The 27,886-nt window shown below is 36.0% G+C and overlaps 1 protein-coding gene across 1 annotated transcript in view; it reads right to left on the reverse strand.

Annotated features, from left to right (window-relative positions):
* The window catches only part of LOC148066058 (roundabout homolog 2-like), a 102,999-nt gene that overhangs the window by 41,529 nt on the left and 33,584 nt on the right, over positions 1-27,886 (reverse strand). Inside the window, exons 3-6 of the mRNA XM_087807891.1 lie at positions 4,913-5,070; positions 4,692-4,812; positions 4,377-4,515; positions 568-704 (exon numbers count right to left, since the gene is read on the reverse strand). Of these exons, the coding sequence (XP_087664017.1) occupies positions 568-704; positions 4,377-4,515; positions 4,692-4,812; positions 4,913-5,070 (555 nt within the window). The remainder of the gene's footprint in view (positions 1-567; positions 705-4,376; positions 4,516-4,691; positions 4,813-4,912; positions 5,071-27,886) is intronic.

Below are 27,886 nucleotides of genomic sequence, written 5' to 3' on the forward strand. Positions count from 1 at the left end.
GTTCTAGTACTCGTGTGTACTCCTTTTAGTATTTTTATTGGTGAACCAAGATCCTAAAGGTCTCTTTGAACCTCCTCACAACCAATTAGAACCAGCCTCTGAAACCCCATCAAAAACCCCCTGGAGTTTTTAACAGATAGCTATAATCTCGGCTACGAAAAAAAAAATCCAATACGTGTTACGGCTGATCTGTGTACACAGCATACCAAAAGGATAATTACTTCACAGTTAATAACAACCACCAATATGCTTTATGATCCCTGGTATTTCACAATATTGTTTTCGTGAGGATCATTTAGGGGGTTTTTGCGCTTCCCGGGGGGACATATCATATCAGTTAAAGCTGGTGAGACGGTTCATATTTGGGACCTGGCTGGAGATCCCAGGCAATAAACTGCATCATCCGGATATATTAGAAGAAGCCCCTGCCTGGGCATAACCTTCCAGCAGGGGGCCAATAGCGCTCGCAAAATGAGCAATGGAAAAAAAAAAAGGAAAAATCCTATGACCTGCCTCAGGAGGGTTATGAAAGAAATAAAAATATTTCTGCCACGAGTTTGTACCCACCTCTGATCGTCAAGTAGGCAGACGCTTCCACTTTACCCACACGGTTCTCAGCCACACAGCCGAAGGTTCCCTGATCGCTGACGGATGCTTTCTTTATCCGGAGCAGGAAATCCTCTTTGTCATACTTGATGTCATATCTGGTGACGGAGAATTCCAGTCAGTGCTTGTCAGTCCATTTAAAAAAAACAAAAAAAAACGGAAGATGGATCAATGGCAAGGAGAGAAGACGGCGCCGTTGACGCGTTGATCAGGATAAACAAAGATCACAGGAAGTATCATGTCGGAGTAATTGACGAGTCAAACAAAGTCGTGGAACTTAATGTTTCAAACACATAGTCCTTTGAATGATTTTCTTTGAAATCCTAATTATAAACCAGTGATCTACTTCAAAAAATAGAAATAAACAAAAAACTAAAATACATCTGTTGTCTTATAAACTGAGCTGGTTTCCACTCAAAATATCGTCATATTTTCTCTGTAATACCTTTGAGTTGCATTCATTTTTTCCTTTGTAGCATATTTACTTCAATGTTTGTGTAACATTTCTAAATCTGATCAGGGAGGTTTTTATTACTATTTCAAAATGCACTTTCAAATCATCTCACAAGCATGTAAAAAAAACCCAAACATATTATTGAATTGATATTTTGAGCTCTTGTTTACAGAAGTAATTAGAGAAATGGAATGTTAATTTCATTTTAGAAATTATATACCATATGTTGGGACTTTTCACTGCATAATATAAATGAGGATTCATCTTAATCTCAGGGATAATTAATCCCATGGCCGAGAGCAGAGGACTCTCAAATTTACTCTGAAGCCATTCAAAAATCCAAACAATATCAAACGACAAAATATAAATCGGGAGACAAATGCTAACAGAACCTCCCAGTCAAAAAAGACCCCTGACTTAGAGCTATATAAAATACAGCAGACACCCTTAAGGAGCATGAATTATTTTAACCTTTGGTTAGTATTTTTGTGAATTTAACTATTTAAAAAAAAATAAAAAAAATCCCAATTCCTTGAAGTGTCATTTAGATCCCCTTAATAGTTTATGAGAGTCGTGTAAGATTACATTTCTTGTCAAATAAATCAAGGAGGTTCTTATTACTATACCAAAATGTACTTTCAAAAACTAGTCTGTTAGTTAGTTTGAGAAATGAAATTTCAATTTTAGTAAACTTAACTTAAAACTGCATACTTTAAATAATGTTTTATTCACTTCTTGGTGGAATTGAACTTGTGGCTCATCTACCCTTTTTAAGACATTAAATGTGATTTTTGATGTCTTCAATTTAACAATTGTGGGCTGACCAGTGGACTCCATCTTGGTACAGTGTCAGATGGTTAAGAAGTTAAAATAATCACATCAAATATTATTTATATAGCTTTAATTGTACTGTTAACATGGAACAGACCTTTAAAAAAAAAAAACACAGGAAAAAAAATGTAGCATGTTCACAGTGAAACCACAAAAAAATAAAGAATATTAAACAGAAAAATAAATAAAATTTTGATCAAAGATGGCCCCTTTCGACAAGAATATACACCCTTATTTAGATCTATTATTTAGAAATGCACATAAACACTTAAAATCGCAACATTTATTTTACCTCTGTGTGCTCGTTTTGTGATTTTAACCATACATTAAGTAAGAAAAACAAACACAAGCAGATTCTTCCAAAGCTTGTTGGGTTGCTCTTCTTAGTATTAGTACTATCTTTAAAAAATATAATTACTATCATGACAATTGGATAAGGAAAGGTTCAAAAATGTAAGTTGATTTGTTGAGTCTTAAATAAAAAAACAAACCAATAATAAAAAGATATCCTTTCAAAAACTCCAGCCCTATTCGTTTAAAGCGGGTACATATGAAAACTGTTGACAAACAATATGTCATTTTCTATAAAAATACACTGAGTTTTGAGGGCAATTAGGACTCCCCACTGTAAACACTTCATTGCGGGAACAAGTGGGGGGAGCAATTACGCTGTGATGAAGGAACAGCGAAATGAAAGATGCTTTCAGCTGGAACCCTGACTGTTCCACTATTTCAATATTTATAAAGATGAGCCACCCACTGTGGTGTGGGTTTGGCGTGTGTGTGTGTGTGTGAGTGTGTGTGTGCACGTAAAAAGAGAGACGGAAAGCCAAAGAAAAGGAGACAGAGCCGGAGACGTAGACAAACAGTCTGAGACTCGGGGAGTGGCGCGACAGACGGAATTTGACGAATGGGTCGAGCTGTAAGAAATGACTAATTCATGGCGGTGTTCAGCGCACCAGGGCAGAAATCTCCTACACGAGCGACGCATCTGAGCCCGAGTTAGGATAAGTAAGAGTTGAGGATCAAGCAGTCGGACGCTCCATCTCAGGGGTCTCTTTTTGCTGGGGGAGAGACATGGAGAAATCGTCCAGCCAGCCATGCCGAGTGGGGAAAAATAGTAGCCAAGTCAGGCAGAGTAATGGCACACGAGGTGAGAAAGAGTCATATTTAAAAATGTCCTTTAGGGGGAGAAATATCGATGGGGTCTTGCGAGAGGGAGTCCATTCACAGCCCATCACTGACCCAGAAACACACTTCACTCAAGTGCCGGTGATAGAAGAAAAGGATTGAAGGAAGGGGTAGGGGGCGGTACCGAAGGTGGGACATGTTTGCCAAGTCAAGGGCTACGGAGGTCAAAACATGTTCAGAAAGACTGTCGGAGAGAAAGACAGGCATTGATTATAGTGGAGAAAGCTGCCACTTTGGTCTCCATCTTTGGTCTCGCAAATGGTAACGGGGGATTGAAAGGTAAACATCCTGGCGAGAAATCACTTTTCACGACCGCGGATTACATTTTCACAAACCAAAACACTTTTATGTTTGATATTGAAGAATCAAAATGGTAATTTTAAAAAAAAATCTTACTACAATCTCATTCGACCATTGGATTTCTACAGACTTACTCAGACATTCACATCCAAACCATTATCGCCTTGCTTGGACTTTTTTTTTTTTTTTTTTTTTCGTAGCCTAGCAACAGTAAACGCCAAGAAGCACATTGAGAAAAAAAAAAAGAAAAAAAGAGGTCATGGATGCTGCCGGAGTAAAAAATTCATCCGATAACCTCGGGGGTGAACCTTGCATATAATATGACGTCGTTAAGGTTGTATGAGAATCGATTTTTACAAACTCTGCACCTTTTTTTCATCCGAAAATATGTGAGACACTGTATAAATTCATTCATTTATTTTATATTAAAAAAGTTTAATCTATTTCAACTATCCACTTAGAAGCAGTAAATGCCTGATCTTCATTGTCATTCCACGTAGTTAACATTTATTATTCATTTACTGTATATTCAACGTTTGAGGAAAAATCAACCTTTAGAATAAATATTGTAATTAATATTTAAGTGGATGCAGTGGTTGCTGCCTCACAGCAAGAAGGTTGCTGGTTTGCTTCCAGCTAAATTCCAGAAAAGGGAATAAGAAAATGAATAAAAGATTGAAACGGTAAAATATGTTTTCGTGTCACAGCGTTTGTTCACTTTAAGAACTTAAAAAATTGCGGGCTATGGTTGGTAGATTCCGACCACTTTTTTAGCACCAAAAAGTACAAATATGGTCAGAATATTAGCAGTAAAAATAAAATATTGGAGTGAAATTGAATTCATACAAAAATATCGTCTATAACAGGGCATTAAATAATGAATCAAAAATAATTAGCTAATGGCTATGCATTATTTTCCCTTGTGTTTACAACAATAGATAAATAAATACAACATCCTCATTTTTTTTTACAATTCAAGAGACCTCTTGCTCACCTTCCACGGGGAATATCCACATCATCCTTTTTCCAGCGAAGGGTAGGCGGCGGGTCACCCTGGACCTGACACCGGAACTCAACACTCTCGTCTACCAAGACCACTTGGTTCATAGGTCGCTGTACAAACGTTGGTCTCTCTAGATGTTGACAAAAAAAAAAGTAACACAACACGTGAATATTAAACGTGCAAGAAATAATATTCTGCTATTTTATAAAGGGTTATCAAACAAAAAAATGTAATTAGTCTTTTATTTCAGACAGAGCTTCTGACCCCTGTGGTAACACAATTCATGAATAGTGCAGGGTTTCTTACCAAAGACAGAGAGCTGAGCTTTCTCACTTTCCCTTTCGCCAACCATGTTGACGGCCACGCACACGTAAATCCCCACGTCACTCTTCTTTGTGTTGGTGATGGTCAACTTTCCTCCACGCACCTGAAGAACACAAACTTCCATAAGTGCGTCGACACACTCCGGGAGACACCGCGGTGTGACTGACTTGAAGTGAGATGAGCGAATCTGCTCGATGACCCACCGTGATCCTGTCGTCTTTGAGGTCGAGTCGAGTCTTATCTTTCCTCCAGAAGGTTGTAGGTTCGGGGTGCCCACGGGGAGGTTGACACTCAAGAATTGCAGTTTCCCCAACCGACACCACGATGTCCTGGGGATTTTGTCTGAAGTCGTCTCGCAACACTAAGAAACAAACACAAAAAGGATGCAATCTTATTAATTTCAGTATTGCTTTAATAATGTATCAGTACTGACAATAACTTTGAACTAGTGGAAGATGCAGCAAAAACTCTTAGAAGTTTCAATAGTAGGTTTTAGGTCTAAAATGTTTCAATATGCAGATGACACTTCTTTTTACAATTCTAAAGGTTTTTCATAAACATCACTGACACTGAGTTCAACCATAGAATACGAGGCAAATAAATTGGTGGGTTAAATTATAACGAAACGAATATTTCTTGGGAGTAATTGCCTATTACACTATTGTCCAACTCAAGGCCTGGGGGCCAAATCTGGTTCGCCAAGTCACTTTTATGTGGTCCCAAGATGGTTGGTTCATAGCAAAGAGTTCATTAATGCGTGTGTGGCCACACAATACATATCACAATACAGAGGCATCAATATGACCGCATTATAGAAAACGAGGATATATTTCTAGTATTGTCAAGTACTTGACTCTGGTGTTGCAGAATTTACAGACCACATGACTCTTGATGAAGTAGTAACCACTTTCATTTGTTTTGAAACCAAAATGTGGTTTGTCCGACTGTATCCTCTCATCCTAATTTCCAGGATTTCATTGTTCCTTAAGTCGCGGATGACTTAATAATTTCTGCTCTCTAGCGGCCGAAAGTTTAACTGCAACACAAATATGAAAATATGCAAACCATAAACCAGTTATGTGTTATTTTTAATTTCTAGCTTTTTTCAAGGATGTCTGTTTCAACTGATATTTTTCAGTTTTTAACGGTATTTTGAGGATCTTATGGTTAATTTGAATACTCACAAAAGCCCATTCTATATCAGAAATCTGTTGAATGAGCTAATTAAATAATTTCAGTTAACAACACCCTCATTTGTGAGGCAAACAAAGGTTCTCTTTTTTAACTCCTTGATTCACAATAATTACATGCTTTTATGCATACAACTAGAATACTATGCTGCATTTATCGGGAATAATAGAGCTTTTTTTGGGGTCCCACTGCACCGACAGTTATTCCCGTTGCAGCTAACGCATTTTACTTTGAACAAAAGAAACATCTATATTTGATTTTTTATTTTTTCGCTCTTCAAAGCGACTGGTTTGTCAAGATTTTGTCGTACACTGTCAAGAGAACGGTCATCGTGTATAAATTAAAGTTAAAAGATAGCCTCAAACACTCCCCAGTTCTGTCACAAGTGCTGTCCCGAATAACGGCTCCAAAGCTTTAAGGAGGCAAAGAGATGACAGCATTGTGCGGCTTTACTGGAATTATATGGTTAAAAATAGAGATCATGGATCCGACTCAGAATTGTGCAGCCTTTGCATTAATCGCTTGTGACATGTTTTTCTTTTTTAAAAATGTGCCTTTATGTGGTCCATTTTGTGATGATGGGAATAAAATGATGAAGCTGGAAAAGAGGAAATTACCATTTAGTTTAGATAAATGAATGAATAATTAATAAAACAAAGCTAGTTAACCAAATCACACTCTCTGCATAATAATGAACAGTTTATTATGTCTTACAAGTTGCTTATTTTGTATATTGAGTTGAAATAAACCCCTGAGTAAATTATATTTACAGAGGCTTGCTTCCACAATTCCCTCATTACAGCTATAAACTGTTCTGCTGATATGCGGCCGCATGGATTCCAAGTCCCAGGGGACACCTTTAGTGAGAAGGAAAATCAGCAAGGAGCCAACAGCCCTTTGGCCCAGCCGTCAATCACGGGCAGGCTGCGCTAGAGTAAATGAGACTCGCTAGCAGACAGTGTTTTGGCACAGGCATATGCCCGGCTGGCTGTCACATGGTACTATTCGCTCGGTGACCCTTTTTGTGAAGGAGAAAGTCCGGTCATGCAGTCACGACTTCCCTGATCCAGCGAAGATGCTTTTGGAACCAGTAGAATGTTTATTGATACAGAAGTGAATCCAGTACAAAAAAAGAACATCTTCCAGCATAATTCAAATGATGAATTATTTATTTAAATTTTCTAAAACGCAATTAAAAAAAAATCTCAAAAGCTGTAAACATGAAAAATTACTGTCAAAGAGAGACTTCAATGGACTTTTTACAACAGTTGAAACATTTATATTAACAAAAATACTATTTTTTTGTCAGGTTATTAAGTCTGTCCAGCTGCTTCTTGGTCTGACGATGCTTCACGATTGGCTAGGGTTATAGCTATTTATTTGTCATGCATGCAACACTAATAGACACAGGGAGGCATTCATTCCTTGTGCTACTATATTGTATAATTCTGAATTTGGGGGCAGGAGTGGAGTGAAAGGATGATGTATTGTATTCTATGTTAATCTTTGTATCCTTTTCTTGCATTTTTTTCTTTGATCTATGTTCTTTATATTTGCACTTGGTCATTCCTTGCACGTTGTTCTTTTGTTTGTACTTTGTTCTTGTTTTAAATTAAACTTGCTGTACAGAATAATATCCAACATTCCTGTCATAGTTAAACCTATTATAGATTATTTTAGGACCTCTTTAACAACAGTTTTTACAACATTTATATTGACAAAAAGACCATTTTCAAAAGCCTCTGTTAGTTAAGTTACTTCCTGGTGTGACGATGCTTCATGATTGGCGGCTAGTGCGGGTTATCGCTTGTTATTGTTTAGGCAATATTGATTTCTTAGTAGCCCAAAACAATTCTATAAATATGAGTGTTATTAGAACTATTATTAAATGATTTTATGAATTTCTACAAACCCCAATCAAAAAGATCTCGAACGCATTTGATCCTTTAACATGCAAATGTAAAAACGAAACATTTATATTAACAAAAATACAATGTTCGTCAATCTTCAGCTTTCCAACTCTGTCTGTTTTGTTACTACCAGATCTGATAATGCTTCATGATATTAAACCTTTTTTTTATTTGCTTATAAATCAGCCAACCTTATTGTATGTCTTCACTTTTAATTTTAAAGTGAAAATTGAATCCAGTACAAAAAAATACAAGTTTGAGTGCAATTAGAATCTATATTGTGAATTATTTATATGAATTTCTATTAAACAAAATGATAACAATCGATATTTTACCTAATAATATAAACCATTCCTGTCTCGATTTCAAAGGAAAACAAAAAAATGATTACCTATGATTATTACTTTCCAAATCCCAAATTCAAAATATAATATGTGTTTTACTGGGCTATATTTAAAAACATCATAGGGAAAGACCACTATATTATCAACCTCACTTTGGATATTTTTTGTCAAAGAATACAACTTTGTAGTATTTGGGCTGAATTCACTCGTTGTTATGCTCCTTAAGTACACTTTCTTCTCACAATACACCTCATTATTCTCGACAAATAAAAAAACCTATGAATTGTGTGCGTGAACGCAGACTGTCGCGTTGCAGTGTTTCGGGCTATTGATCTCAAATTTGGAATCCCCTGTGGAGCCATCACCCATGTGTAGTGTTGTTGTCGGCTGGTAATTATTTCCGATTGCAAGGGAAGGAGAGGGAGTGGGTGGTGGTGGTGGGGGTGAGCATGCCTCGCTGCCTCATGTTGTCTGATTGAGTAGCGCACAATTATTCAAACAAGCCATTCAGTAGACATTCTGCAGTTTAATTTATTAAATGAGATGGAGAGTGGTTTTTAAAGAGGCTGCATTTTGTTGCACAAAAGGTGCTAAAACATATGCAGAGGTGGATTTCTCTCCAAACAAAAGGAAAATATATAATTATCGTATATGTCTTGCATATGCTTTTTAATCTGTCTTAATGTGCTGTCACAAATATTTCTTTTATGGCCTAAAACTCTTAAGATCCATTTTTTTTTTTTGTTAATTTGTGTTTTGTTTTGCTGCGTCTCATCAGGAACGTGAAGGTCGTGCAAGGACGTTCTGTAAGTGGAAGCTTCAGTTAAGACGACTTAAACTGTCCTTGAGACTTTGAAAGCTTGATTGCGTTTATTCTCGAGCTTTTATAGGAGAATCCAGCATTTTAACATTACTACCATCCATCTGGTTCTTATCCCCGAGGAGATCTGAGAGCTGGAGCAAAGCCAAGCTGACATTCGCTGAGACCCTGAAAGATAAGGAGGCCACGTAATCTTACATGCTTTCATACCTGTTGTTCGATGTATGGAATGCATCCTTCATTTAGTTATTAAACTTAAGATAATTCTACTCAAGCACAGGCTAAAGCATTTCTATAATACATTTCCCTTTTAATGCAGTGAATATATATAAACATGTACACAGCCAACATAGAAATAAATACGTAGAAAATGTGCTCTTATTGTATTGATTATGACCGTCTGAAATGGGTTTAATTATTTTATTTGTTTCAGATTTTCTCTGATATGGCGTTAAAGGGATAGTTCACCCAAAATTGAAACTTCACTCATTTTATACTCTCTCACTATACCCTCATGTCGATTAAGGGTTGGTCTTATTTAAGGGGTAATCTGTGTTATTTGGGAGTTATAACAAGAAATGTATGTTGGTATCGTCGTCGCGACTGGTGCTAACTTTTTTTTACGTCCAATAAAACACACTTAAAAACATCCAAATACCTCCATACTGCTTCTGTGTAATGACCCATTGTATTCAAGTCTTGTTATGAGATACTCTTCGGAATAAAATCAAACAAGTATATATTTTAGGATTGTTTGTAGGAGGCTAACATGCTACACAGACAGGAAACACCTGAGCTCTGTGTACAGAGTCCTTATCTCGAAGCTGTGAATATTAGACAAGTTGCTAAAAAAAAAAAAAAAACCTTAAACTAGGACAAAAAAGAAAAAAATATATATAATATAAAGGAACAATCTTGTTGCATAGAAAGAATCCCAGGGCTGTATTTTTCATGCAGTAAATGTTGAATGTATTTGCATCTTCATTTTCGGTCGGTCCGAGAAAATATTTACAACATTAAATTGGTCCAAAAAAAAGGGTTGTGGAATTAGTATTCTCATATATATATATATATATATTTTTTTTTTTATGTGTTTGAGAAATATATGTTCTGGATGTTTTAGAAATATTGCTCCATCTCTCGGCATCCAAGTTTGAAATGATGATCTTTTGTAAAAACCTGTTGTCTTCACAATGGTATTACCTTAAAACACAGTTGACCCATATACAAAGAAAAGTATAAAAAAAAATCTTATTGAGAGTATAGATAGATAGATAGATAGACAAAACAACAATGTGTGAGTATATAGAACATCAAAATAAAGAACATGAATCAAAGGAAATGACACAAAGGAAAAGGGATTCAAACACTAACATAGAATAACATCATCCTTTCACTCCACTCCTGCCCCCAAAATTCAGAATAATACAATCTAATAGCACAAGGAATTAATGAGTCCCTAAGTCTATTAGTGTTGCATCAGGGGAGGAGCATTCATGCACTCCATCTGCTTCTCTGCTCACTGATGACTGTGTTCGCATTTAGTTGAAAATGGAAAGAAAAGAAACATACCAATGCAAACGCTTAAGCTATTAAATTCAACTTATCTCATTTTTCTTAACAAAGATTCAACAAATCTCCTCAAAAAAAGACGACAAAAGTGCGTACCTCCCTTTTTAAAGCTGCATGTCTCTGGTAACCATACCAAGCTACACCTGGGCAACTTTTTTTTACGAAGGGATTTTGTTCTCTTCATAATGAAAATACTTGTAAACACCTTATGAGCTGACAGATGGTGAAAAACCACAAGGAAATTAATTCCGAAAACATATGCCTAAATGTGTTAATGCTTGCCCAAGAGCTCGCGTGTGTGCTGACAAATGTGTGTTGGTGGGTGGTGGGTGGTGGTCTAGCCATGGAATACATTATCGCACACACCTCTCCTACCCCAACCCCGAGGACAACTGTTATTCTGCTCAGGCAAGGCGGCAGTGGCGAGAAAGAAACAGAATTATATATGAGTGGAGAGGAAAGATGAAGACAACTCGCTAGTCGCCGCATATAACAGATGGTTGGATTTCCATTTGGGAATAACAAAGGCAATAAGGAAGTGATGTGCTGCATGCCGACAAAGCTCACGACACATCAGCTTTACCAAATACCCTTCTTCTAAACAAATACTTCTCTTCTTCTGAGCAGAAACTGGCGGATGTCAGGTACTGGGATGTTAAAAAAAAAAAGAGCCCAATGTCTCCTAGAGGTTGAATAAGTCGAGTCAAGGAGAGATAAACAACAAGCCAAGTGATTGGATATGACAGAGGGATCTCGCATTGTGACTCAGAAGTTGTTGAAGATTAGTTTTGAACAAGATAGCCTGTAGCGATGTGTCACTTTCTCCACCACAGTCAAGGATGTCCCGCATCTGTCACGAGCGCCAAAACGCACAATGACAACCACAAACAAACACAAAGAAGAAGAAGAAAAAAAACAGCTGCCCTGGTCGTATATCACTGACATTGCTGATGACCACAACACATCGTCCTAGTTCAAGGGACGCAAGGGGGAAATCTGCCGACCCACAGATAACCGTGCGAAGAGTGATGAGTTGGTTATTTGCACGGTTGGCTATTTTTTTCTTTCTTTTTTTTTTATACATTTTGAATAAATAAATAAACAACTTAACATCCCCGTGCCCTGAAAAAGTCATCAGCAATCAGTCAGGACTACGATCAGCAGGGAGATGAGGAGCGTTTACACGAAGTCCCCAGAGGCGATACAAGCACAGCTCAGTCCTACATTACCTATTATAATTCTGCCCTCACATCAGCAGCAGAATTACAATCAAGGTCTACTTCCAAAGGCAGAACTGTGTGTCCTGAAAATCCTTCCAGGTAGAAAAACATCTTTAATGGACAAGGCAGTTTGAGGAGAAAGACACCGGGATCTAACCATTACCAGGTTTGAGTGACATTTTGGGATGAAGAGAGAGACGGCTGGTATATATTTCCTTAGGTTTAATATGTAATTTTATAGTTATATATTAAGATATTGAAGATGATTACGGCCTGTTTAAAAAAAAACAATCACAGAATTTGACAGATTTCTGACTTTAAATTCAAACTTCTCGGTTTGAATTTGGCTTTTAAACTCTCACCTTAATGATCATTTAAAAATGATGTCAGCGTTTTCTTTCTAATCTCAAAATCTAATCTTTGAAGACAGAAACCACACATTTAACTCATTTCACAAGATTTTTTAGCTCAACGTAGATTCTGACAGAATTCAGAACTCTCACTTTGATCTCGTTATTGTCAATTTTAAGGTCGGATTTACAAGATTTAAGCAAGTTTTCTTCACCAACTTTATATTCTGACTATAAGAGAGAATAAGAATAAGATTGAAGTTGGAATTTGGACTTCTTGAATTCTGAATTTCAAGTCAAAACTACTCTAATAAAGGATTCTTACACTGTTTAAGACTCACTTAAGTCTCTAAATTCTCACTTAAAAAGAAAATTCAATTTATAAAATGTTTTTGTTTCATAAGTATTTTCAATTGTGTTAGGAATTTACCCTCCAATTCTTAATTTGAAGATTCACTTAAAAAACACCCAAAAAACATATCCATAAAATACCCATAAAGTATTTTAACTACAGGACCCAACGTCACAAAAAGGTTTCTTCTGGTACAACACACGTTTGAAACTTGACACAAATGATGCTAAAACTGGTCTGGTTTTTCACAAGGATGATGCTTCATACGGAAGAGGATTAGGGCCAGTCGAAAGAAAAGGATCTCAGATTTCTCCCTTGAGGGATTTTAGCTCAAAGTAAATTATATTCTTTGATGTCGGAATTCAGAAGGTTTAACTTTAATTTCATTATTGTGACTCTTTAAGTCAGAACTCTGAAAACAACGTGAAGGGTTTAAACTCAATGTAAACTCAGATTTTAAGTAAGAATAAGATTAATGTGATCATTTTTGATCAGAATTCAGATTTCTGACTTCAAAGTCAATATTTACTTTGAGCTAAAACCCCTCAAGGGAGAAATTCGAGATCCTTTTCTTTTGACTGGCCCTAATCCTCTTCCGTATGAAGCCTCATGCATGTGAAAACCAGACTGGTTTTAGCATCATTTGTGTCAAGTTCCAAAAGTGTCAAACGTGTGTTGTCCCTGGCAACACAATTTGTAGATTAAATTACTTCTTACGATAACTAATTGTGAAATGTTGAGTATTTCTGTCATAAAGCTTTGTCGCTAAAATACAAGGCAACCATTGGCAGCGTTCCATCCACACATCGTCCCATGAATTATGTGAATCTACACTTGGAGGTTGGGGGAGGGGGGTTACTGGGGGCTCCTTTAAACATGGAGCCAGTAAACCACCACGAATGCTTAACAATAACGCCTTGCATTGTCATGTTTAATTAACCTCAGGTTCTTGTCACGTAATGGAAATTGAAGTTGAGGACGCCGTACTATCCTCCTTCCACTCGTCCCCGCGTCTCTCCTCCCTCATTTGCCATGCCTCTAGTTACTGTAACAGCGTTCCCCCAGACCACATTTCCACATCTATAATTAATCACCCCTGTCTCCATCTATTTCTTCACAGAAGTAGAATCCTCCAAACCTCAGACTTCCGTGTAGCTTGGCCCGCTTCCCATAATTTCTTGGCTTATTCCACTGGACTTGTAAATGGTAAAAATACATTTCCGTCCCAAGCTTTGATTTCACAAGTTAAAAAAAAACAAAACTGTGCGCTAGATCTAAAATTATTCTACCCAAGACGAAAATTGGATGAAAAATTGAACAAAGGCATGAAATCATATAACGTTTTTAACCACTCCCTTGTTTTTTTGTTCTACTACATTAACTTCAAATAATACAACAGGTTTGTAGTTTAAAGTTCTAAACTGCATTTTGTACAGGTGAGAGAAGGAAATATGGATAAAATACCTTTACGTGGATTCTATCTACAATTAGAGACTGAAGTAGTTTACTATGTCATCTGCCAATCTGGTTATGAGAATGAAAAAAAATGTTTGTTTAAAGGCAACAAACTGCCGTTTTTTTTGTTTTGTTTTTAATCTGCATTTTGTTCACCATCAAACATTATAGGTGAGAGCAGCGAATATAAATAAAATACCTTTACGTGGATTCTGTCTACACTTAGAGACTGAAGTAGTTCACTATGTCATCTGCAAACCTGTTTACGAGAATAAAAGAAACATTTCTTTAATGGTTTTATTGGGGGTTATTGTTTTTGGATTATATTTTTTTGCAAGATCAGATTTTTTGTGATCCCTGTTAAAAGCTGGTGAAAACTAATGAGTATTTAAAAAATAACAAATATCCACAAATCTGCTCAGTTATTTATTTGTTCCTACAACACAAACAATTAATTGAATTATTTTTATGTTATGTCTTTGTTATCACGGCTGTAAAAGGAACTTTGCCCACTGTGACTAATCATGAAATATCATATCTAAATATTCTGTTGTTTATTTCCATCACTCCACCACCATACAACAGTCACCTTTTAGTGACCTTGGTAGCTTCTTCCAATGGCCCTGCTGCAAACATGCGACCATTGATTTGAGCCCTGAAGCAACTGGACAGGCACATTTCCTGTGTAGTCTAAATGCTGTGGCGGGAAAAGCAAATGTAAAAGTGAAGCGATCAAATTATGCTTTTGACGGAAACCACAGATATCACAGACCCTCGGAGCAAATTTGTTGAAATGCTCCACATGAGCTGGGAAGATGAGAAAAAGGGTTGTGAATTTAGCGTTTTTATCCGCTTTGTTTCACTAAAGCAGCTCTCACCCTGGGAGAGAGAGTACTTTCTTACATTCTCCTTGAAATGCAATTATGTACACGGCTGTGCTTTATTGTCGTTAGATCACTAAAACGCTTAACAAGCACTTGTTTTTCCTAAAAATAACTTCTTTAAAATGTTATTCTGGTTGAACAATTCATTACTATCAGGGAATATGCTTCCTGCTTTTTTGGTTTGCTTGCTCTTCAATATGGATTATTTCTTTTAAAATGAAAAAAACATATAAATGACTTAATCAGTGGAGAAAAGAAAACCTGTGGTCAATATTGTATCACAATACAGGGATGATAGTATGATATTGCGATACTGTAGTAACAAGTATATATTTGTAGTATTGTCGAGTACTTGACTCTGGTGTTGCAGAATTTACAGACCACATGAATCTTGATGAAGTCGTAACTGCTTTCATTTTGTTTTTAAAACCAAATAAGTCCAATCATTGGCTTTAAAAGCTACTGGAGTCAACTGTATCCTCTCATCCTCAGTAGGCATCTTGCGGGAATCGATTGCTTCTTTTGTGGAGGATGTAATGTTTGCTGCCATCTAGCAACAGATGTTTAAATTCAACACAGAAAATGCTATTAATATTTTTATGTTGATTGTAAATAAAAATACCAAACCATTTCTAAATTAAATATATTTGATACAGTACTTTTAAACATTGATACTGTAATGTGTATCGTGATGTTTTTTACACCCATAGTAATTTTTTTAAGGCAAAAACTGAAGAATAATAAAAGTCAGAAATTAGTTGTTAGTGACCCGAGTTTCTCAAAGTCAGATATAAAAGTGTATTTTTTGTAGTCTAACAAATGATGTCTTGAGATTTTCAACAATGTTTCTATTACTAATATTATTTTAATCATTATTTCTATTGTTCATCTGTTTGATAATTAGTCAGTGTAAATAAAGAAGCATTAAGATGAAATTTATAATTTGTAAATTTGTGAATTTAGTCTAGTTTTTATATGTCACACTGATGATTATATTGTATTGGACCGGTATTTATTTTACTCCTGTCACAAGACCCTTATTATGGCCTGAGGCGGAGAGAGCAGTTGACCAAAATAATAATAAGGCCAAAGACCGTTGAGGGAAAGACTCTGACAGATTTTACTTTGATATACTTGGTATGTGGATATATTTGATACAAGCCTCAAACTCAATGCAACTCCAATTTATTTATAGAGCACTTGCAAAAAACAGCAGTTGTCACAAAGATCATATAACTAAAACATAAATAATTACAATAAAACACTACAAGAAAATCAATTTAAAAAATCTGTAAATAAACAGATTCTAATGATCAAACTACATACAGAATCTCCATCAACCACTTGAAATGGATCACACAAACACTCCTGGTAAATTATTCCTAAAATGTGGTGCAGAATTTAAAAAATGCATGAGCTATTTAGTGTGAGCAAACAGAGATCTTGGTAAGTCACCCCTCGAGAGTATTAAGGAATTCTGTTGTTATAATGATATGATATAAGGGAATTCATTCGTAGAACAGTTAAAACAGAATGCTGAGACTGACTTTATTGTACTTCTATTATGTCAAAAAAAAAATGCACAGGATGTCAGGAGCAAATAAAAAAGTCGACAGACCCCAGAGTAGAACCATCAAACTTCTGTAGTGTGAAATAAAACAACATCCTTTTGACAGTTTGATTGTGAAATTTGTCTTTTTTTTTTTTTAAACCTTTGCCCGACGCTGCCGAAGAATCTTCAGAGCATAAATATGCATCATATTTCCCTACAGATAGGATCGTTGTACGGAGACGGAACTGGAGAAAATCAGCAGCTGGTCAACAGAGACAGTGTTTACCACCACTGTCAACATATAAGCTGCTCTGCGTGTGCAGACGGCCTCACAATATGTGCGCGTTTGGATGGTATGTATGGATTTGACGAAGGCGTTTGAGAAAACGCTCACAGCTCTGAGGCGATGTCGCCGCTATAACCTAACCTCCCCCCCCCCCCCCCCCCCCCCACCAATGGCATTCAACACAAAAGGAAAGTAATTAATATGGTAATGTCACGGCGGCGCATTAACTGATAATGTGTGTCACGCCTCGCTCCTTTGATCGTGCTGATTTGACCTTTGATCTATAAATGACTCGATGAACTGAAATGCCCAAGTTTGAGTGTCCTACACAGGGTTCATGGCACCCCCGGGGGGGGGTCGTCAGGGGGTCTCAGACTCATCAGCTTTCATTCAACATATACTGTTAAACACAGATGAGTAATAGCAAAGTCATTACATCTTTTACATATGGAAAAAGAAAAAAATCTCAAATTGAAAATTATTGTTAATGAAAAAAAAAAAAATCATTAATTTTCAGGCCCTTAAGTGTGGCCCAAGGGTCCCTTGACTCTATTTATGTGGCCCTCATAAGGTCAGAGTGAAATTGATTACCAATTTCTATATCTGTAAAAAAAACGAATTTATTATATTTTTGCACTTTATTTAAAATTAATTATTAAAAGGTAATTTCCTTTCTATTATTTATAGAACATCTTATTTATAGTTTAATATTTGTTATCTGTCCTTTATAAGTATTTATTTTTCCTCAAAATAGTTACTATTTGGTCACTATTGGTGTTACTATTATATTCTATTATAGACAATTCTATTTTTACTTATTTGTCCTCAAACAAATTTCAGTAACTTGAAGACATATTTGAATACATTATTATTTAATATCGATTATTTATAGAATATTTCCTAGAATATATTATTATTTAATTCTTTATTCTATTTTAAATCATTTATTTTACTTTGTGAAGAGACTGTTAAGAGACACTTTGAAATAAAAATGTAAACAACCTTCTTTTTGTGAGGTTGTAGCGTCAACCAGTCGGCTAACTATTAATAAAAAGTGTTTAACTTTTTAGGTTTTCAAGATTATTTTCTATTGTAAATTAGCATTTCCTAACCACATAAAACAGACCGGGGGCCACATGTGGCACTTTGACTGTATTTTTTTGGCCCTCAAGAGGTTAAAAGTTTTTGTTTTAGGGTTACCCTTTTTCTTCTTTTTCGTCTTTTCATCAGTATTTCTTTTCCCTCAAAATAATTAAAGTAAGTTGAATAAATAGTTGTGAAAACAAACATTACTTTTATCATGACATTTTATATTTTATAGAGTATATAATAACGTGTACCTTATTTATGTTTATTATAAAATATCATGGCATAATAACCTTCTTTCTATTGGCTTGAAGGTCCCCTGTAATAGTCATAATGAATAATGTGGCCCCTGAGGAAATTGAATTGCACACTGTTCAAATAAAGTGATTGAATATCATGTTTTACTTTAAATATGTTTTTCTTTGTTCTTTACTTGACGCAAAAATTGTTGCTGTGACTTGGATTCAAGCGAATCTATTTAACAAATTTATTAACGGGTGCAGGAAAAATGGAGAAATAAAATCTTTGTTTCAATATAACCACAAAAAAACGGATGGGAATTACATTTTTCTAAATAGTTATTCTTTTGTCAACAATAAACCGGAGATCCAGGTAGAGAGGCTCCGCCCCTTTTTGCTACTCCCAGCCCCCACCAACCACCACCACCACAACTGAGCAGCTTAGAAGATTATTCACCCCAAATCTCTGTTAATCACATGCAAGCACAGCCCCCACTTCCACTCCCCGATGCCCACCCAGTACACAATCCTGCAAGAGAGCATCTGTCCCCATACCCTGCTATACCTTCCCTTGATCGTGCTCCGTCAGCGTTGATCAAACCATCCCATCTTTCAGAGGCCGATACATGTGACGTTCCTCTTCAGCGAGTGTGGAGAAAAATCCCACCAATCTTCCCGCGATCAGTCTTCACCGGGCGAGAAAAGGATCGACTCTCACGCTCAATATTTACAAACTTAATGACGGAGGTGTGAGTGCAAACACAAGCGAATGATCCATCATTTATGCACAAACACACCCTCGAGTTGAGAAGATTGCCTTTTCATTTCATACATGACGTGCCGTCCAGGATTTCAAGTTCACCGTCTTGCTGCTCTTCGTCGTCTGCGCTCGGATCCTCCGTCGCGTTAATTAACTCCTTCGACAGCGAGGATTATCTACGCGACAGCGTCGGTCGCCTCGATCAGAGGGAAAATCATCTTCCATCCTTACGACGACCACGTCTAATGTAGCGCCCTTGGATGAAACGCTATAGTTTAACATCTAAATATTTTGATATTTTTGCAACTTTTAAAGGGCCAGTCCACAACTATTTCTCCAATTAAATGTACATTAACCAGGAAGTATGAGTCTGTTTACGATATTGACTTTAACCCTTGTATTATCTCAGGGTCAAGGTGACCCGAGGGCCCGAAAACAAATGTGTTGGTGGTATCCCTTGTGTTGTCTCTGAGGTCAAGGTGAACGACCTCCCGGGCTTCCAAAATGCTTATGCAGAGTCATCTTGACCAAGAGCTCACACAGGGGATACTGCAAACACATTATTTTTTTCAGTCCACTGGGTCACTTTGACCCTTAGATAACACAAAGGTAACATAGTTGGAGGCTCAATCAATCATAATTTCCCCTTTGTTTTCTTATTAAACATCAGTTTAATCTTTTAGGAAGTGTTTGTATAATGGTGGACGATAATAATCTGTCTCCCTTAAAGTGAAAATTGGGATTATTTTCAGAGTAATCTGTTTATTTTAAGAGTTATAAGGAAAAATGATTGTTTATTTTAATGTAGTGACTGGAGCTCAGTTGTCTTCACCTTCGTCCAAAAAGACACAAATACCTACAGACTGCTCGACTGTAATGTCCATCTTGAATTGAAGCCTTGACATTAAAATAAGTCTATATTTTAAGTTGGTTTTTAGTGGAAGATTCCAGGCTATCAGCCTAAATCTTGTGAATTGAAACTTGTGTTTTAATGAGGAGACATTTTGAGCTGGATAACCTGATAGATACTTTATTGATCTTCAGGAGATAACACAGCAGTAATAACACATCCATCCAAACAAACACCCATAAATACATGTAAAAATGATCAAATAAATACAATAAACACATACAAAACTTATAAAAGACAAAACTTTTGACGCATGTGATCTAGTATTTACTTTCCCCCGATGTCATGGAAAGAATTAATCACTTAATAAAAAATGTACTTTCAATAATCTACATTTTTTTCTGACGTCAAGTTTTTTTTTTTATTAAAAAATAAAATATGAATAAATATATTGACGCTGTGACAAAAAAGTGGATTTTGGAGCAAACTTTTACATTTAATTCTAGAATTAGCTAGTTTCTATAAATCCATACTGTTTTGTGTCTAATCCTGTTTCAATGTACGGTAAATTGGTTAAAATGTTTAAACATTAAAAAGAAAAAAGTGAATTTCTTTTAAAAGTTGAACAACTACAAAATAATCTCGATCTAGTATATTTGGTCGGGTTTCAGTTGTATAACGTGATATTATTGAATTACTAAATCACTTTTTTAACATTAGTTCTTTACGAATGTCTTTTACTGCCTTTATTTTATTGTAATTACTGTATTTTGACCCCATCTAGGTATATCCAGCAACATATTTTTATAGATTTTTATTCTTCAAGTGTGAATTGAGTGCGATTTTATCTTTTTTTTCTTTCATCAGGGAATAAGTGGACGAAAAAAATTATGAAAATATATTTTGTTTGTTGTGAAATCCTCTAAACTACTTCAAATGGTTATTAACAATTTATTTCTGCACCAAAATAGTTATAACCCGTCCAATTTTCCATCTTTTTTATTTGGATATTTGGAGCAAAATACAGTGAAATGGCTAATCTCATCACAGCTGTTAGCATTAGGTCTTTTAATCCTGGTCCAGAAAACATGTATGCTCCCACAGGCTGGGGGGACGAATGAGCGAGAGCCACCAGACTGCCAAGTGGGCCAAAGGCAGCTCTGATTCCCGTATTGGACATGGCAGGCTGAGAATATTGGGTCAAGACAAAACAAAAATGAATCCAGGCGGTACCGTAAACAAACCCAGGGGCACAGAAGCCGTTTCCCTTTGTGATATTGAGTGTGAAAATCTTAAATAAAAATGGAAAATACATCGAAAACTATGGCTTTTATTGGGTGGTCTGAGTAGAATCTTGATATAAAACTCTTATTAAAAATCAAATTCTCTCAGTTCATACTCTCTATCAGAGTTCTCTGACTGTTTTCCTTTGACGCTGCCCACCACAAATCATCACTTGTATTCCCACAGGCGATCTAACAACCCTCTAAATCAAAGCAAAAATGACTGAGGTGAGCGGCTGACTCTGCAGTCTGATTTACTTCCACGCTTGCTGACACGTCGCCGACTAACCCCCTTCGGAACTGCATGCGTTCGCAGCGTGCCAGACCTGATTGTATGTGGACACGTGAAGAAGTGAGGAGGGAGAGGCGAGGCAACGTCGGTGCCGCTTTTTTGGTAAAAGGAAAAGGTCGTGAGTGTAAGAAATGCGGCGGATGATTGACGGAAGGGAGGCGGGGATGGGAATGCCGAGCCATATTCCGGAGGTGAAAGACTCACGGATACTGACGATCCTGTCTTAATCTTCTGGATATGGAGACTCTAGTCATGAGTTTGTCGCTTTATAAACGTGGGCATTGAACAGTAAAAATTTATAAAAAAAAAAATAGTATGGTGTAGTCGCAAGTATATGACGATATGTATAACAATACACTATATGGCAGTTTAGTACTGTAGGACAACGATGTATACTTGTAGTATTGTAGTAGTACTTGACTCTGGTTTTGCAGAATTTACAGACCACATGTCCAAACATCTTCTTTAAAAGATTCTGGAGTTGACTGTATCCTCTTGTCCTCAGTCATCTGAATATGGAGAGTCAGTCATGAGTTTGTCGCTTTACCAATTTAGGGATTGAAAAAGAAAAATGTATAAAAAAGTCTGATGGTTTAGTCGCAAGAATCTGGCGATACGATACGTACATGATACAGGAGCAACGACACACTATATCGCAGTTTAGTACTGTAGGAGAACAAAGTATACTTGTAGTATTGTCAGAGTACTTGACTCTGGTGTTGCAGAATTTACAGACCACATGACTCTTGACAAAGTCGTAACTGCTTTCATTTGTTTTAAAATCAAAATATGTCCAAACATCAGCTTTAAAAGATGCTGGAGTCGACTGTATCCTCTCGTCCTCAGTCCTCTCAATATGGAGACTCAGCCATGAGTTTGTCGCTTTATAAACATGGGGATTGAAAAGTAAAAATGTATTAAAAAAATCTAAGGGTTTAGTCGAAAGAATCTGGTGATATGATACGTATCACATTACAGGGGCAATGACACACTACAGTATATCGCGGTATAGTACTCTTTTTACACCATTTATGAAAAAAGGGATCAAACTTGCGACCCATACGGTAATATTTTGCAACCCTCTCTTTAATTTTGAGTAAGGGACTCCATCTACAATTAGATTGTTAAGGGATAAAGTTATTCACATCAAATGTTAATTGTTTTATAGATTTGACTAAATAGTTAAGATGAAAATAATACACAACATAAAAATGGTACAAATTCACAATGAAATCACAACAAACATTTGACAACAAAAAATGAATCAAATTTGAATCAAAAGCCAGATTAAGGATAAATAGTACCTGTGGACAAAAGGCTATTTGTAAGAATTTTGGAGATTTAATCCTGTGCGAATGCCCCATGTCTGTGATTTGTAATGTATTGATTCCGCCGCAAATTACCTTCTGTATGTTGCCTAACACGGGCGTCGGGTTATATTACTAGTTCGGTGAGAATCTGCATCCCCATGTTTGTTATTGTCTATATGCTACCTTTTTCTTTGAGTAAATGCACCTTTTTAGATCTGTTGTAGACCATAGCTTCGAACATTCGTTGGTATCGGGGCTCGGGCTGGGTGTGGATTAAAAAAAAACTGTGAAAAATATCCTTTAAACAAAGGAAGTGTAAGGGTAACTTAATTATATTAAAGGCAATTATGGAAAAAAATAGAAAGAAAAGTAAGCCTGATATAAGAATTTATAAAATACAGTCCAAAGAAAACAAACTCTGCCAGATACTTGTTAAAGTATGAAACTAAGTGAAGCGATTTTTCAACCCATTATAATGTCCTGTAGTGTTTTAATAATGATGTATTAAAATCTAGAAAGTAAGCTGAAAAATTGGATGAAAGAAGGGAGTGAAAAAAAAGAAAAAAAAGACCAATTAATGGAGTTTAATATAGTGCCACTGCGCCTCTACAAAGACTCGACTTATTATTGTTAAGTTGCGGCAATTACCGGCGGGGGGGAGGAGGCGTTGGGGTAAAAAAAGGAGGGACCATTAACTCCTGCAGCCGAGGAAACCGAAAACCAGTCGGGCGTTTTCACTCTGGGAATGTAATTGATGAGACGGCGGAACAACAAACCAACTAGAGGATCCCTCAGTGAATTATGACCAGTGTTTGCGGAACACACATATAGAGACGCACCTGAAGTCAATAATGCACTGCTTCGGAATGAAACATCCATAAAAGCCTCCTGTGGAAGTAGATCCATGAATAAGTAAATAAAAACTTATTAAATAAAAATAATAAATAATAAACGGGAAATATCTTCCATTTGAGTCGGTTAAGATAAAAGACAAAGTGCAGCACTTAGTCTCTATTTATTGGCCCTAATAAAGTAAGATTGAAACTATAACATTTTAAAAATTACAGCTAATATAAATTATGTTAATAATTAAAATGTTCATTTTTGGGCTTTTTCTGAATTTAGTTACTATAATAGAATAACCTTATTTAATCAGATTTTAACACCTCAAATAGAAAAAAACGTAAGAGTCCAGATTCAAAGTAAGATTGAAAATGTAAAATTCGAAAAAACATTTGTCTTAATTTAAATGATCAATTAGTTCAAATGATCAAATGTAAATCTAACAAATTTTTGGGAGGCTAATTTCCCCCTTTTTCTCTTTGTTATTTTCCTCCGTATTAAAGGGACGTTTTATCATAGAATAACCCAATTCAGTCAGATATTACCTACCTAAACAGAAACTATATTTAAGAGTCCGGAAACTGCCCCTATATTGTACAGATTGAAACTATAAAATGTAATATTTAAAAGGGACAGCTAGCTCGAATTATGTGTTTAATTTAAATTGTTTTCTGGACTTTTTTAATGTGTTGCTTTTTTATATCTAACTTATTTCTTTAGGGCTTAGTTTTCTCTCTTGTTGTCCTTTTATATTTTTCGTATTAAAGTTCCGCTCTATCATTGAATAAACCTATTTAATCAGATACTAATAGTGAGTAAGTCATTATTATTTGTAAAAGTGGAGTAAGGATGGATCAGATCACTGATGTAAGGAGCAGTCTGACCATGAATAGATCTCAAAGTAAGAACCAGAATTTAAAAATGGATCCTGAAAGAAACTGGCAGCCATTGAAGAGATTTAAGGATCGGGGAAATGTGAGTTCTTCTACTAGAGCAGCTCATAATTCACTCTGCAGAGTTTTGTATTAACTGCATGCAAGACAGCTCCTTCTTGTTTAGACACAAATATAAACTGCTCCAAAAAAATTTAATGTAACCATTTTAACTTAACTATTTAAATAGAAACTCCATTTAAGAGTCCTGGTGCGTAATTGAAGTTATCACTTAGTATTTCTTAATGCTTTATTCCTTGTCAAATCTTAATCAAACTAGATTTTTATAGGGTTTTCGTTTTGCCCATTTTTCTCCTTTTATTTTCTTTCAGATTGAACCGCGCTATATTATTGATTAACCCTATCAATCAAATATGAAGTACTTAACCTAATATTTAGCTACCTTAAAATAAATAGAATACGAATAACTCATTTTATATTGTCAAAGCCACACTTTTAATAATTTATTCACTTACATTTTCTTTTTAATATCCAGTAATTCCCTTTTTCATATTCGATTTTATTCAAATATATTGATTTATTGATTTATATTGATACATTTTTTGTGTCAATTGTGTCCCACTAACAACAGTGCTTCTTTAAAATGTGGCCCCTTGGAATATGGTTCTAGACAATCTCTTCTATTTCATAACAAAGTAAATCAATTGCAGGGAAAACTTGTCAGGTGTGCAAGACTCGCGAAAGCAGGTAGAACGTTGGTTGCTAAGGGTGAAAAATCCTCATATTTTATATCTTTCCCCGACATTGATGGACATAATCCTAATTCCAGTGTCACACCGATTGTAAATGAGCGCTGTGTCCCTTCACTACTTATCCCTCGAGTGGCAGAATCTTCTCTTGGAGAAGAGTTAAAGATCTCGACGAAAGCTCATCCACCTCCGCAGCCGAGACGACCTGCCACTGATCTTTCTATGCCTGCGAGCTAAACTTAATCAGCTCACATAAGCAGGCGACCACTAAGGTGTGGGCGTCTGCATGTATTATGATCGAAGCTCCTCCGCCGCCGACCGCGCTCTCTTTCACTGCGAAAAAGAAATATGTTCAGTTACTGACCAAGTCTGGGGAGAAATCCTCGTCAAACATGTTTGTTACCTTATCTTTTAATTGATCAGCAGAATGATGTATAATAATGAATTGTTTCAGAGCAGATTAAGAGAATGACGGAGCGAAGCGTGTTGTACAACTTCATTAACCGAGGATTTATCGGAGTTTAAAAAAAAACCCAATTTATTATCTTCCTCCATTTCTTAATGGAGGAAAATATTCCTGTCAAATTAATAAGTAAATATTGCTCTAGTGGGTGTTCCATTAGCAAATGGAAACACAACTGAAAAAACTGTAAATACCTTTTTGACAAACGTGAACCATTTTATTATGTTTATTTGATTGATTTCCATGGAAAACCAGCAACAAATATCTATTAAATTCAATTACACATTGATCAGTTGTTACACCTTTGTTCGTCCAACCTTTTCGTACTTTAAGTTATCATGGCAGTTCATAAATTAATGAAAACAGCTCAAAACAACAATCGCCAAGGGCATAAAAATACATCTAAGAAAATTTATAAGAGTTCTTTGCTGGTTTCTCTTCAATAAGAGATTATTCAATTCAATAATTTACACAATTTTGCTAGTTGACAGTTTTTTTTCTTCATTTAAAACTGATAGAAACAAGCGACTTTTACAATTAAGAGCCACGGGATAATGTAACTTTGGAGAAATATTGTTCTGCTTTTCTTAAAATAAAACACCTTTCAGACAGAAATAAATATTTTTTGTTTTCTTTGTGTGTTTCCTTAGAATTTTAAAGCAAAGTTGAACGAATAATAATAACAAATAAGTTGTAGCTCATACCACAATTAGTGCATAGATGCTAAACAAGTTAATTTCTAAACCAAGCGTGGGCAATTAAAATTCTTCAATGGCCAAAATAAATTATTTAACTGTTGTAAGTGGCCATCAAGCCAATGGAAAGAAGAATAAAAAAAATAATAATAAAGGGAAAAATCGAGTAAACTATCATTATTTCATTGCATTCATTTCGCTACAATGTTTTTCTTTTATAAAAAATATTTTCAAATCATGTATTTAAGTAACAAATTACAAAATACTCACAAAAAGGCCAAATAAAAAAAAGGACAGTGATTTAATCATTTGGTTCTTATTGATCTACTTAGTGTTTTAAAGCAAAGTTGGACGAATAGCAAAAAAAAACATATATTGGATAAGTTTTTTTGCATGTTTAGCACGTAGATGCGATGAATATATAAACATTAAAATCCTTCAAAACTTTTCGATTAACTTTGACGGTAGATAAACACAAACATACATCAAGATCATAAAATCATACAAATCATACAAACATACATAAATCAAGACGTTTCTATTTGTTCAGGCTTTTCCTTGATTTTCTGGAACTCCTGTGTTGTTCTCAGTATTATCTTGATCTTTAAAGTATATACTTTTTTGAGTATTGTTTTGATTGTTAAAGCGCTTTGTGACCCTGGTCTGGAAAAGCGCTATATAAATAAATATTACTTACTTACTTACTTACTTACTTACATCCTTTTCAGATGTAATAATAGTTGATAACCCCATCATTGTTACATCATACTGTAGAAGCGCCACTCTCCTGAAAAACTGTGCTAGAAAATGAATTCCAGCCCTGGAAATGTGCACTTCCAACTCTTTGTTTGAGTAGTGTGTATGAATTAGTGATAAGCCGGTGATCTCTATCCTCTTGACTACCTTATAGCAGAGAATGCATAATTATACGTGACAGAGGACGGGGGATGTGAGCGACGCTTTGACTGCGACGAGAAGAGAAACGCATCCTGCCAGATCTCGAGATGTGTACTGGATGTAGAGACGAGAGGGTTTATTCTGGATGGGTGGCGCTTTACTTTAAAAAAATCTTGGTGGGTTGTGCCGTTGAGCACTGCATGACTAGAGTCGACTCGTGGTGGCACGTTGGAAAAAAAAAAAAGAAAAACCTCACCCACCGAGCCTTCCCTCCGACTGTCACATGCCACTGAACCAGAGTAAACAACAACACACACAGAGTACTTTACATTAACAGAACTCCTGGAACACTCAGCCCAGCTGGTCTCTGAGTCCACACTGGAACTGAACATCTGGTGTCAATGCTCTATAGAGGGACACCATCTGCTTGAATGAATGGAGGAGGGGGGGGGCAGGAAGAGGAAGGAGACGTTGGGCTGGGGGTCGGTCAAAAGAGATCGGAGGCAACGACAAAAACAAAACAAAAAAAAGGACACTCATCGATATCGTTGCGTTCGGCAACATAAAAAATGAATCGTCGGATGCTCAAAGTACTCTCCGCGCATTAGTCGTAAGAGGATTAGATGGCACCATCAGGTTTGCTTCCTGAGCATTCACAGCTAATGGAAATGAGCAGATAGCATGTTAAATGACTCCAGACTTGCAAAAAAAAAACATACATCCTCGCAACATGAATTCAGGTTTCACGCATTGTCGTCGGCTATTAAATGTTGCATCATACGGGGGAAAAAAAACATTAATAATTCTTTCGAACTTCCACGTGACTTTTAGCAGAGACTATTTTTACATATTTGCAGTGTGACAGGCTGCTTTGTTATTCA

Source organism: Callionymus lyra, chromosome 14 (assembly GCF_982586985.1).
Source record: "Callionymus lyra chromosome 14, fCalLyr1.hap1.1, whole genome shotgun sequence".
In the NCBI taxonomy this organism is placed as follows: Eukaryota; Metazoa; Chordata; class Actinopteri; order Syngnathiformes; family Callionymidae; genus Callionymus; species Callionymus lyra.